The sequence below is a fragment of the Neomonachus schauinslandi genome, chromosome X (genome assembly GCF_002201575.2).
Source record: "Neomonachus schauinslandi chromosome X, ASM220157v2, whole genome shotgun sequence".
Classification (NCBI taxonomy): domain Eukaryota; kingdom Metazoa; phylum Chordata; class Mammalia; order Carnivora; family Phocidae; genus Neomonachus; species Neomonachus schauinslandi.
This window is the reverse complement of record NC_058419.1, coordinates 80,262,180-80,276,128: the sequence shown is the minus strand read 5'-3', so window position 1 is coordinate 80,276,128 and position 13,949 is coordinate 80,262,180. Positions and strand designations below refer to the sequence as shown.

General features: G+C 46.2%; 1 protein-coding gene across 1 annotated transcript in view; it reads left to right on the top strand.

The window, feature by feature from the left end:
• The window catches only part of ITIH6 (inter-alpha-trypsin inhibitor heavy chain family member 6), a 25,051-nt gene extending 11,388 nt beyond the window's left edge, over positions 1 to 13,663 (top strand). The window contains 10 exon segments of the mRNA XM_044911607.1: positions 4,360 to 4,449; positions 4,451 to 4,480; positions 10,353 to 10,524; positions 11,391 to 11,415; positions 11,417 to 11,849; positions 11,852 to 12,041; positions 12,044 to 12,211; positions 12,214 to 12,401; positions 12,403 to 13,167; positions 13,169 to 13,663. Of these exon segments, the coding sequence (XP_044767542.1) occupies positions 4,360 to 4,449; positions 4,451 to 4,480; positions 10,353 to 10,524; positions 11,391 to 11,415; positions 11,417 to 11,849; positions 11,852 to 12,041; positions 12,044 to 12,211; positions 12,214 to 12,401; positions 12,403 to 13,167; positions 13,169 to 13,663 (2,556 nt within the window).
• The last annotated feature ends 286 nt before the right edge of the window (positions 13,664 to 13,949 follow it).

Genomic DNA, 13,949 nt, shown 5'->3' with positions numbered 1-13,949 from the left:
CCACACCACACCACACCACACCACACCACACCACACCACACCACACCGTACAACACCACACCACATGCCTTTCTTCAAAAACACCTGAATTTGCCACTCATTTGTGTCTGAGCATTTGCTCATACTATCTGCTTGCCCTGGGAATGTCTTCTCCCTCTTTTCTCCACTGGTCCTCATCCTTGAAGACCTTGCTCAAGTGTCACCTCTCTGATGACCCCAGCCCACGGACAATTCCTCTGTCTGCTCTGGGCTAATATAGTGCTTTGGTAACACCTCTTCCCATGCACATATTTACTCATTCATTCATACGTGGATACATCGCCACCAAGCAGAGCTACTCTAGCCCAGTCCTGTCCTCATTGACTCTGGGATCTCAGAAATGAGGTGGACACAACCCCTAGTCTTCCTTTGGAACATCCCGGTCCCTAAGCAGCCGGATACATAGAGCTTCGGCAGTCATAAACAGTTCTAAATGCTGCGTATAAATCTGTAATGGGTTATGTGCAGATACCACTGAGGAGGGTTCCAGGAAAGCCTTCCTAAAGGAGTTGGCCTTTAAATTAGCCTGGGAAAATATGAATAGACTCTACCTCTGCCTGGGTCGATAGTGTGAAGGGAATAGCATGCAGAGAGAGTGGGGGACAGTATGTGCAGAGGCACAGAGGTATGGTACAGCCTGTTGTGTAGGGGGAATAAAATAATTCTCCCTCTCAGAATAGGAGCTGAGGGTACCCTGCCAGTAGGTGGCAGCAGGGGCCTTAACCTGGTGTTCTTTTTTTTTTTTTTTTTTTTTTTTTTTTTTAAAGATTTTATTTATTTATTTGAGAGAGAGAGAATGAGAGACAGAGAGCACATGAGAGGGAGGAGGGTCAGAGGGAGAAGCAGACTCCCCGCCGAGGAGGGAGCCCGATGCGGGACTCGATCCCGGGACTCCAGGATCATGACCTGAGCCGAAGGCAGTGGCTTAACCAACTGAGCCACCCAGGCGCCCTTAACCTGGTGTTCTATCATGTGGGTGTGTAAATTGAGGTATTTGTCTGCTTCCTATTCTTTACCTTTTTGACCATTGCCTGGAGCAGAAATATAATTAGAACACATGTAATTAGGCACTAAATAGCAAGACAGATACTCCCATTTACTGTGTGCCCTGACTCCTGCATCCCCTACCAAGAACCCCTCAATTGACCTCCCATTCCTGCTTGAGTATGCCCATCTTTCAAAGTCCAGCACATTCACCCCTTCATTCACTCAGCTGGGACTCCCTATGTACCTAATTTGCTTCATGCCCACTGCTGGCTGGTGCTGGGAACCTTGAAGTGCATCACACACAGATCCTATTCACTGTCTCTGGGTGAAACAGACACACACACACACACACACACACACACAAGATGAGAAGTGCTCTTCCAGTGACAACACAAGCTGGGATGGATGCCATCATGAGGGAAGAAGGTGGTCAGGCAGGGCTCCCTGGCCGAAGTAAAGACCAACCCGGGTTAAGGAATACAAGACCGTGTACCAAGTTGGGAGAGGGGCTGTGGAAAGGGAAAGGCATTCTAGCCAACTGGGGGCTGCCTGATACAGGGAATAAAGGCTGGAAATACCCAGGGGTGTTTAGGGAGCCTCAAGTAGGTTGGAGTTCCTGGAGCATTGATTTGAGGCACAAGAAATGGTAAGAGGTGAGACCGAAGGCTACGAGTGCTGCAGGGGCATGATAAGGAGCATGGAATATGTCTTGGAGGTGACAAGGGAGCCATGAGAGGGAATGACATTATGGGGTTTGAGTTTAGAAAGACCCGACTGAGCAGCTGCTGCAAAGATGCATGGATGGGAGGGGCCACAATAGAAGCAGCAGAACCACAGAGAAAGAAGTCTTGAATCTGGGTTTTGTTAGTTTGGGATGGAGAGGAAGGGTGGGCCTGAGATATATCCAGCAGATTAAACCAGAAGGAATTGGTGGCTCGTTGGATGTGGGGAGTGAGGGGCACAGGAAGATTCAAGGGTGACGCCAAGGTTTGTATCTGGAGTGACCATGTGGATGATAGGGTCTGTAAATGACAAAGGCACACAAGGGCAGGATGGAGGAAATACATGAATTTATTGTTTGGGCAAAATACATTGGAGGCATCTTCAGACATCCAAGGGAATGGGTCCAACGGTGATCAGGTATGCAGTTGTGGAGGGGAAAGAGTGGAGAGCATTGGATTGGAGAAAGAGGTATTGGGTCATTGTGGAGATTCAGGGACTGAAAATGCGAGAGCTAAGGAAGTGACCCAGGGAGAATGTGTTGAGCCAGAAGAGCAGATCCAGGATGGCAATTGCTAAGGCACAGCTTCCCAGTCCAGCAGCCATTGATCTCCTCAGCTCTCTGGGTATCCAGCCCCACCAGCTGCCAACAGTCTGCTCAGAGCTCTATATCCCCACCATTTCCCTCCATTGTGCTACACAAGCATAATCATTTTCTTTGCATGCCACGACTGAAAAAAAAAATCAGGAAGCACTGCTTAAGGGACAGGGGGAGAAAATGGAGCTCAAGTAAGAGGCTGAATCAAATGGGCCAGAAATCTGGTAGGAGAATAAGGAGAGTTTGCCATCTCTGATTCCCAGGACAGAAGATTCTTCTTGGGACCAAAAGTGATCACCAATTGTGAAATACATCAGGGAGCTGCAGTTCAATAAGAATCAAAATACACCCATTGAGTTTGGAAACCAACTAGTTATTGTTGCCTTTAGTGAGGGAAGAGTCAGTGTGTGGTGGGGGCTGAAGCCAGTCTGTGGTGTGGAGAGGAATAAGCTGGAGGTGGGCAGACCACTGTAGGTGATGATTTCATTACCTTGGCATGCTGCAGGGAGGAGAGGAGATGGTTTGAAGTTTTGATGGGATTGGGATCAATGGGGACTGTCTTAGTGGATGGAAAAGACACAACACTTCCCGCATCCTAAAGAAGACCCAGTAGCATGTGTGGGACAGGTTGGAGAGAAGGGTCTGACTGGTGGAGGAGGTGCTGGAGGCTGGGAGTGCATGGGGTCCAGGACAGGACTGTCTGGTCCTTAATAGAGGAAGAGGTGTATGGGTGTGTGAACCCTGTGCAAGGATGGGGTGGGCAGTCCAAGGGACATGGCCTGGTGCCTTTAATTTTCTTCATTAGGAAGGAAAGGAAACATTTCCTGCCAAGTGAGGTGGCATGGCAGCTGAGGGGAGCGTGAGAGGTTGGTGACCTGGGTCATGCCTCTGGCTTCTAAGATGTGAGGTGTGAGGCCACCATGAGGAGATAAGAATGTGATTTTTCTGGAAACTCTCACCTGCCCAGGTTATGGGAAGAATAGGAGGGCAGCTGGGCTCTGCCTTGGGCCTGGGCAGTTGCAGGATGGACGACCCAGGCCTTTGAGAACTGTTGTAGAGTGCCAGGAGAAAGTGGAGACAGAGCCCCCATATGCACTTGTGAATTAATTCAAAGGCTGGAGTGGAGGGAAAGAGCAAGATGTCCTCCCTTATCCTCCTTTCCCCCTGAGTGAGAGAGGAGGAGATAGTGTGGCCAGCCTTGCCATTCAGAGAGCTCCTGAATGGCAGAGAGGAGAATAAAGCTGGCTGTCCCAAGGCAGGGCTTACTTCAGGCTACTGAGCAGCATAGACCCTCAGCAAGCCCATACTTCCCTAGGCTGAGCTGACACTGGTCCTGGGGGCCTTCCCAGCTCCCCCCTCCACTTCCCTTAGCTGTTCCAGCCCCCAGGCTCTGCAGAGGGGAGATGGAGTGGGGGAAGGGGGTCAGCAGCCAATCACATCCGTGGCAGGCCAAGGCATCTGCACCTGGTCTAACCAATCCCCTCTGAACAAACAGCTCACTCAGCCTCTGCTCCCTCCTTCCCTGCTTACTCTGCCCAGCAACAGCAGAAAGGAGGTTTAAGGAGGAGAGGGAAGCCCTGCAAACTCCCAGCCCCTGGCAGCAATGGAGCTGGGCCCCTGGCTCACTCTATAGAGGGAGGTTAAAACAATACTTACAGTTCCTGGAGCCCAGGCAAACTGTCCCCAGGGGCCCTCAAGACTGTGCAAGTCAGCTCTCATGGACAGGAACTCACATATTACAGAGATCCTGATCCTTGGAGCCTTGGGCCACAAGCCAGTCTCATTCACTCCACAGCTCTGGGGCAGGCCCTGGGCTGACAGCCTGAACAGCAGAGACACAGTTCTGGTGGAGGAGATGGACATTGAAACAAACAACTGCACAGATGCCTAATTTAACTAGAAACAGAGGGAAGGCCTAGGGAGGAAAAAAGCAGGGTGTTATGTCGGAGAACAAGAGGGGACCTGAGTTAGACTGCCTTTCACAGTTCTTGATGGTTTTACTTCTTTTTGTCCAGTTTTACGAGGGCTATTTTATTCATTACTTTGCCCCCAGAGCCCTCCCACCTGTCAAGAAAAACGTGGTATTCGTTATTGACATGAGCGGCTGGCTCCAAGTTTGGCACCACGATGAAGGAGGTAACGAGGACCCAGCAGATCTTTCATAGCTCTTGTTTTAGAAGGCTCAGAAAGCAGAGAGTATGGGAACAGTGGTCCCCTGGGACCAGGGACTCTACCTCCCTTCACCCTTGGATCTTTTAGGCCGAGGCCTACCTTAGGGTCCTGGTAACCTTGCACATCAGGAGCCATGTAGACCCGAAACCACAGAATACTGGGAACGTTGAAACATTGGACAATGGGGCTATAACCATCAAGACCCTTAAGCACAAAACTTCAGATCGCCACGGGGCCCAGAGTCATAGAACCTTCAAGCTGGAGAACTCTGGTGTCATAAAACCTGAGTCAACAAATAAGAAGAAGATCATAGTCAATTTAGACTCTGAACCTTCCAGAGGCCACAGGTTTGTTTTGTCCTGGTTTGTTTATTTTACTTCAAAGCCAGAAAAATACGGTGCCCTGGCACTGTAGTGCTTAGAAACTACAGAGTCCTGGGTCCATCTAGATTTAAATATTGTAGCCCTTCTACCAGAGCACCCTTAGAACGGAATAGTGCAGCCATAGGCCAAAGAGATTTTGAGTTTAGAGCCTGAATCCATAAAGTTTTGGAAGCAGTATTTTGAACTCCCATACTCTGGGACTCTAGAATTATAAAATTCAAGTGACCTGGAGCAGTACAGTCTATGTGCCTTGAAGTTCTGAACCATAGAGCCCATGGGACCTAAGGCTACTAACTTGTATTTTACCAGGGTGTAACCAAACTGGGGGAAGGGAAATATTGAGAGCTGTCTTTTGTAGTCTTATGTGTAGGGGAAAGGATATACCCAACTCCAAACTTTTCTAGCCTTTCCATCTCAACTGAGGTCAGGAAGAAGCTGAGGAGCACTTGTGGAGGTCATAGTTCAGGGGCATAGGTGCCCTAAAAGACTGAGACCTGAGCATAGAACTATGAAATGCTTCTCCTTCCCCCACACAGTATCACCACATGCACTGCATTCCTGTATAACAACAGGAGATTACAGCTGACAGAACTGGAAGCCTAGACTCTTTAAGAAAGAATATCCCGAGAAACCCAAGACAATAGAGGAGTCAAAAACAAGGACCCTAAAAGAAATGTTTGCCTCTGACACATGCAACTGTAACAACTAGCAAGCACAACCTAATTCCTAGCCAGATAAACATAGAATCTACCACTAAAGACCTATTTACCTCAGGTCTTTTTACGTGACACATCATGTCTGCTTTCACCAAAAACTTACAAGCCATGCTAAAATGAAAAAACACAGTCCAAAAAGATGAATCAACCATCAGAACCGCACTGATATGGCAGAGAAATTATTAGACCTGGAATTTAAAATGGCCATGACTAATATGCTAAGGGCCCTAATGGGAAAAGTGGATAACATGCAAGAACAGACAGGTAATGCAAACAGAGATGGATACCCCGAGAAAAGCAAAAGTAAATGCTAGAAATATAAAACACTGTAACAGGAATGAAAAATGCCTTTGGTGTGGGCTCATTAGGAGACTGAACATGGACAAAGAATAAGTCAATAAGCTTGAGGATGTGTTAATAGGAACTTCCCAAACTGAAAAGCAAAGAGAAAAAAGAACGTAAAACAAAATAAGACAAAAGAGAATATCTAAGAACTGTGTACAATTACAAAAGTGCAACACATATGTGTAATGGGAACACCAGAAGGAGAAGAAAGAAAATAACAGAAGAAATACTTGGGGGCGCCTGGGTGGCTCAGTTGTTTAAGCGACTGCCTTCGGCTCAGGTCATGATCCTGGAGTCCCTGGATCGAGTCCCTGGATCGAGTCCCGCATTGGGCTCCCTGCTCGGCAGGGAGTCTGCTTCTCCCTCTGACCCTCCCCCCTCTCATGTGCTCTCTCTCTCATTCTCTCTCTCGAATAAATAAATAAAATCTTTAAAAAACAAAAACAAAAACAAAACAGAAGAAATACTTGAAGGAATACTGGGTACAGATTTTCCAAAATAAATGACAGTCACTAAACCACAGGTCTGGGAAGCTCAGAGAACACCATGCAGGATAAATACCAAAAAAATCTACACATAGGCATATCCTATTCGAACTGCAGAAAATCAAAGAAAAAGTTCTAAAAAAAAAAAAAGCCCATGGAGAATATCCCCACCTTCCTTATACAGGAATAAGAATAAAAATTACCGGGGCGCCTGGGTGGCTCAGATGGTTAAGTGTCTGCCTTCGGCTCAGGTCATGATCCCAGGGTCCTGGGATCGAGTCCCACATCGGGCTCCCTGCTCAGCGGGGAGCCTGCTTCTCCCTCTGCCTCTCTCTCTCTGTCTGTCTCTTATGAATAAAGGAATAAAATCTTTAAAAAAAAAAGAATAAGAATTACCTTAGACTTCTCTTGAGAAAGCATGCAACAACAACAACAAAAAGAGTGAACTGAAATATTTAACGTGTTGAAGAACAACAAAACAAAGCAAACAAACAACAAGACCCAAAAACTACCAGCCTAGAATTCTGTATACAGCAAAATTGTCTTTCCAACGTGAAAGAGATAGAAAGACTATTAGCCAAACAAAAATTGAGGGAATCGTTGCCGGTAGACCTGCCTTGCACAGGTAAATGTGAAAAGAAGTTTTCAGAGAGAAGGGAAATGGTGTAGTTCAGATATTTGGGTCTACATAAAGAAAGAAAGAGTGTTAGGGAAGGAATGAATTCAGGTAAGATAAACTCTTTTCCTTTTGAATTAATTGTTCTAACAAAAACTGTTCAAAATAATAACAGAAATAATGTGTTCAGTGACTACAGCTTATTGATAATTGAAACTAATGACAGCAATGTTATATAAGAGACAGGAGGGATGAATTGGGAATATTCTGTCATGAGGTACTTGTACTACACATGAAGCTATAGTGTTTTTTGAAAGTGGACTTGGATTAGTTGTGAAAGCATATTGCACACTCTAGGGAAACCACTAAGAAAAAAAAAATTAAAACCATAATGGCTCTGCTAAAAGACAAGAGAAAATGGGATCATATAAAACACTCAATTAAAACCACAGAAGACAGAAAAAGAGTAGAAAACCAAAAAAAAAAAAAAAAAGGAGGAAGGAAGGAAGGAAAAGAAAAGAAAAACAAGGGCAGCAAATAGAAAAGGGTTAAAAACATGGCAAATATTATTCTATCTATAACAGTAATCACTTTAACTGTGAATGGTCTAAACACACCTATTAAAAGACAGAGACTATCAGTGTTGATTAAAACCAAACAGAACCTAACAAAAACAAACAAACAAAAAACCCAGACCCAACGATGTGTTGTCTACAAGAAACCCATTTTAAATATAAAGACACAGACAGATTAAAAGTAATGGTATGGAAAAAAATAAAAGATACCATGCTGAACACTAATAAAAAAGCTGGAGCAGCTATATTAATTTCAGACAAAGTAAACTTTAGAGCATGTAAATTATCAGGGATAAAGAGATGCATTGTATAAAGGAACAAAAAGCAAATTTCCCTGACAGATAACACACTGCTCGATCTCTTGGTAGATATGGCATCGTTCGCATGGAGGATCTGATTCACAAGATCTATATTACTGTAAAGTGTTTCAAAGAAACAAAAGACTTCCAGTGGCCCTTCAAATTATCTTCTCCATGAGGTGGAATGAAGAAAAAGATCACCCATTTTGTGGAAGGTGCAGATGCTGGCAATAGGGAAGACCAGATCAACAGCTTATTAAAAGGATAAACTAAGGTATCTAGCATCACTATTTCTGCAATTTGGCCAGTTAATACACAGGGACTGCTTTCAGACTGAAAAAGAAATCTTATATAACTATAATTATATAACGGCTCTCCAAGAAGACATGACAATCCTTAATGTGTAATGCACCTAACAGTAGAACGTCAAAAGACATGAGGCAAACACTGATAGAAACTGCAAGGAGAAAAAGCTGAAACCACTGTTATATAGTTAGAGACTTCAGCTCCCTTCTGTCACAAATGGACAGATCCAGCAGGCACAAAATCAGTAAGGACATAGTTTAACTGAACAGCACCATCAATCAATTGGATCTAATTGACATCTACACAATACCTCATCCAACAACAGCACAATACACAACCGTCTCAAGCTCACATGGAACATTTGCCAAGGTAGACTCCATTGTGGGCCATAAAACATGCCTTAACAAATTTAGAAGAATATAAATCATACAATAAATATATGCTCTCACACCAAGTGGAATTAAACTAGAAATCAATAACAGAAAGATAGCTGGAAAATCTCAATAGATTAAACAACATACTTCTAAAAACATAATTTGTCTCTGGTTAACAGGAGATTCTCGGGAAGGGCCATCATGCTCTATGTTGCAGTCCTCTGAATGAAAACAAGAATGAATGGTTAAATCCTTAAAACCATACAACACTTAGGCCTTAGTACCTTGTATAGAAATAACCTTTCAGTCTTGAGCAAGACCTCAGCTCCCTATTCCAGAATGTGTGACCTGAGCTCATCCTGTGGCAGGAAAGACTCTGATCCACTTGAAAGCATTCAAGGCATCTTCTATCAGTTTAAGGTGTAGAGAAAGGTGGGCCACAAGTGGTATTCCTTGTGGTCTCCGAAATCTGTAACAATATAAAATTTTGAAGGCATAATGTTTAACACCTCCAGAATATGGATTTGAGTCCCTGGTTCATCGGTGACTAGTTGTGTGACCCTGAGCAAGTCACTCCAACTCTCTGAGCCTCAGTGTTGTCACTGATAAAATGGGTATAATATCAGTACCTTTTTCATTGTGTTGCTATGACGATTAAATGAGCTGACGCATCTAAGCATTTGGCACAGTGCCTGGAACATAAAAAGTGCCCCATAAGTGGTACCTAATTCTAGGACCTACATTCCTTATTCCCTGAACCTCCTATGTGCCCAGCCCTATGCTAGGTATTGCCACGGAGAAGGGAGCCAATAGGAAGAAGCATTTGAAGCCCTGTTCTCAGAGGGCTCAACATCTCTGTGGAAAATGAAAATATTCTACGTATGACAGTCAGCAAACCATCTGGCACAGGGAATATCTGGGTACAAGGGGCATGGGTCAAAGTAAGCAATCAAGGAAGGGCTGCCCAGAGAAGGAGCAGTGAAGATACGGATAAGTAAAGGGGAAGTGGGAAGGTCTGTTATCCAAAGGGCTCAACAAGAGCAAAGTTGTGGAGAAAAAAAAAAAAATGGAATCTGGGTTATCTGGGGGCTGGTGAGAAGATCCGCCTGGAAGAAATGGAAGGTGAGGTAAAAGAACAGATTACATAGGGCAGAACCAAAGCATGCCAAAGTCACTGAAAAGAAGTTATAAAGACCTAGAATCATAAAGCTCTTAAGCTTTAGGGTCCTGGAATCACTGAATCCTGGGTCATGGGGTCCAGGAACCATGGAACACACAGGATTCTAGCACCCTGAATGCATAGAGCTTGAACCTTCTAGACCACCACTGTCTAATAGAACTATCTTGATGATAGAAATGTTCTAAAGTTCTGAGGTGTCCCATACAGTAGCCACTGTTCTGCAATAACTCTCGTGTGGTTATTGGACACTTGAAATGTGGCTACTGAAAGTAAAGAAATAGCATTTAACATTTTTTTTTCGTTAATTTTAACTAACTTACATTTAAGTAGCTACATGTGGCTAGCAGTTACCATTGGACAGTGTAGTTCTAGGCTTAGATCCATAGGGGCCTATAGCATTTTTCCCTGAGAATTCTAGACTTCCAGAGTGCCAGAGTCAGAGAGTCTTAAAACCATACAACACTTAGGCCTTAGTACCTTGTATAGACATAACCTTTCAGTCTTGAGCAAGACCTCCAGCCTTGGTCCATCTCCTTCACTTCATCCATATCCCACAGACTGAAAAGGCCACGAATGTGATCCTGAGTGACCTGCGGGTCAACGACCACTTCAACATCATCACCTTTTCTGACTCGGTTAGTGTCTAGAAAGCTGGAGGCTCCATCCAGGCTACCATCCAGAATATCCACAGCACCAAGGACTACCTGGGTCACAGGGAAGCTGATGGTTGTAAGTGTTAGACCTACGCACTCAAATGGATGGGCTATGGTAATGTGGGGAATTCCTTTTTATTTATTATTTATTATTTATTTATTTTTTCTGTTTTAGGTAGGCTCCACACCCAACGTGGGGCTCAAACTCATGACCCTAAGATTAAGAGTCACGTGCTCTACCGCCTGAGCCAGCCAGGTGCCCCAGATGTGGGGAATTCTTGAAATGCTCCCTTCATTCCCCCATCCACCTCACCTCTCACAATACCTGAAATATCACTATTATATTTTATCCAAATACATCCCTTCATCCTTCTGGGTCCCTTTTCCTAGTAGAAAGAACATAGCACTATGTATTTTAGGGCACATTCTTCTTTGGCCCTGAGTTTCTTTAAAGCATATACTCAGAAGAATTTGCCAAAACTTTTTAAAATCAATAATCTACATACTTATTTCCAAGCATTTGGTCAAGCTACCGTCCTGGTTCTGGCTTTTGATCAATCGTCTCTCAGAAAAGTACTCAAGTCTCCCCCACCCACCACCTCCTGTCAACTCAGCCCTTTCTTCCCCTATAGCCTGGAGGTGGGGTTGCTATCGTTGGGGAGCTGCCTATCTGACTAGAGAATTAAGATATCCCCCCAGGAAACAGGCAAATCATAGTCTGAGGCAGGGAATGATAAAAGCCAAGGACATGTGGGCCCCACTGTCAGATCTCAGGGAGCCTGTGTGGGGGTGGGGTAGTTAGGAAGGATAAGCAGCAGAAACAGTCTGAGCAAAGATGAGGAGAAATGACTGAGCCTGAGAGGTTGGTGAGGTGCCCAGAGTGTCTGCAATGCGGATAGAAATAACTAGAAAAGATGGTCTCACAGTCAGCTTCCCAATTAGGGACCAACGTTCACCCAGCTCTGCTAAACCATAGCAGTGCTAAACCACAGCAATCAGGAGACTGGATGGGGCCCCAATAAGGGGAGGATTCCTCTCATCATCTTCCTGACAGATGGGGAGCCCACAGCCAGTGTGATGACCCCCAGGGTGACCCTCTCCAACATCTGTCAGGTGCTGGGCAACAGGGTGTCCCTTTTCAGTTTGGCCTCTGGGGATGAGGCTGACTTCCCATTGCTGTGTCACCTGCCCCTGGAGAACCAGGGAGCAGCCCAGTGCATGTATGAGGGCACTGATGCACCCCTACAGCTGGAGGACCTCTATGAGGAGGGCCTCTCCATGCCTCTGCTGGCAGATGTGCATCTGGACTGCCTGGGCGGCTTGGTTGGGGCCTCCCCTTGGGCCTTTTCCCCCAGTTATTCTGGGGGCTCAGAACTGGTGGTGGCAGGACAAGTGCAGGCAGGCAGGCAGGCAAGCAGGAACTGGGCATCCACCTGGCAGCCCGTGGCCCCTAGGGTCATCTTCTTGTGGCCTGCCACAGTGAGGTGGCCACCAACAGCAGCCAGAAGAACTTTGGTGTCCCAGGGGAGCCAGCCTACAACGTAGCCCACTTCACCTGCTGCTTCTGGGCCTACATCACTATTGAAGAGTTGCTGAGGGATGCTTCCGAGCCCGTGACACCACCACTCTCCACCTGCTGGCTGCCAAAGTCCTCAACCTGTCCCTTGAATACAACTTTGTCACACCTCTGACTTCACTGGTCATGGTGCAGCCCGAGGAGGCAAGTGGGAAGGCCAGGATACAGACTTCCACTGCAGCTGGACCAGCACCATTATGCCCTCATCCACCAGCAGGCATGGCCTAGGGACAGGCACAGCCCAGTCAGCCTTGGTACCCAAGGTGTCTCCCAAATCAAGGCTTGTGAAACCAAGGTCCTATTTATCCTCAACGACTCCTGCCTCTACAGAAATTATGCCCAGTTCCAAGGAGTTGGAGCCACTGGGTCAGAGCACTAAGTACCCTATCCACCCCAGCACACCCAAAGCCCCCAAATCCAGCACAACAGGATTCTGGCACTTTGGTTCAGCCAACTCTCAGAATAAAAACTGCTGCCTTTGGGCCCTCAAACTCTGGTGCCCCGTTGCTTATGAAGCCCAGTGCACCATCACACCAGAATCCTGGTACCCTATTACCCATGAGTTCCAAGACACAAGTCCCACCTCTGAATCCTGGCACCCTATCCCAGCCCAAAGCTGGCATTATGAAACATGTTATTCCACTGCCCTCCAAACCTGGTGCTCCATCACAACCCAAACTGGATGTTCTATCACACTCTCAACCTGGGGTACTCACGTCACAGTCACCCAAAAGCTTGCCACAGCCCAAGCCTGGAGTCTCCACACTTCAGATCCTCAAATACCTACCACACACTAGACCAAATGGTCCTGCTCACAAGACCCCAGACAATCTGTCACACCCTAACCCCAGGATCCTCTTACCTTAGGCCCCTAAGATAATCCCATCACCTCTTAAATCTAGTACCCTACCTCCCCAAAATGACCCAAGCTTATCATTTTCCAAACCTAAGACCCCAATCCCCAATAAACCCAAAACCCCATTACCCCCCAGACCTGCCAGACCTATGCCCCCACCTCCTCGGGATCCAAGCACATTCACAAGCACAACCTCAAGTCCCGCAAGTCCCAGCAGCACCATGACCACCTCTGTCCTTGGAGAAGCCCTCCTATTACCTTTGGCTCCACCTTGCCCTCTTGGCTGCCCCGAGAAAGCTCTGGCATCAGCATGACCTGCTGCTGGGGCCCCAAAGTACCAGGCAAATTCTGGGACTATCTGTGTCGGAAGTCCCAACAATGAGCCTACCCAGCAGCTCCAGGCCTATGCCAGAAGGCAGCCCCCCAAACCTGCCAGTCTTGCTGCCTTCTGGCACCCTCCCTGAGGCAGTCAGCCTACTCCATCTCCCTGAGGAGCTAGAGCTGCTGTCTGAGTCAATGGTGGAGTCCATGATCATGGAGTCCTTGAATCCACCAGCTTTCTATACCTTCCTCACTCCTGATGAAGATGGTGAGTGCCATGGGCAAGAGGTCAAGCCATGCGGGGGAGGTATGAATGGAGAGCTCCAGGGATTGGGAGCGTACAAGGCTTCTGCAGATTCTAGTGATGACAGTTGCCTGATTGCTTGCTTTGAGACTTTGAATCAGCTACTTAACCTCTCTGGGCCTCAGTACATAAGCACAGAATTAGAGGAGGGATGTTAAGACTGGGAAGGCTAAAGAGAAACAATCTGGTCAAGCTGTGGTTTTGACATTTGCTATGTTGGACAAGAGAATTGTTCATGCTTCCCAAGCAGGGTAGGGATACAGGGTTCTAAATGGAAGCACCACTGGGTAAGGCAGGTCTGATTAGTTCTTTTGTGCTCTGTAAACCGCCCTGCTAACAGAGAGGGGTACACAAATTGGAAAAGATGATAATTATTATCTTTAAGTTGCCCAAAGACTGTGAAGTAATAACAGTTAACATTTTTTTAGTCCTTCCTATGTGCTG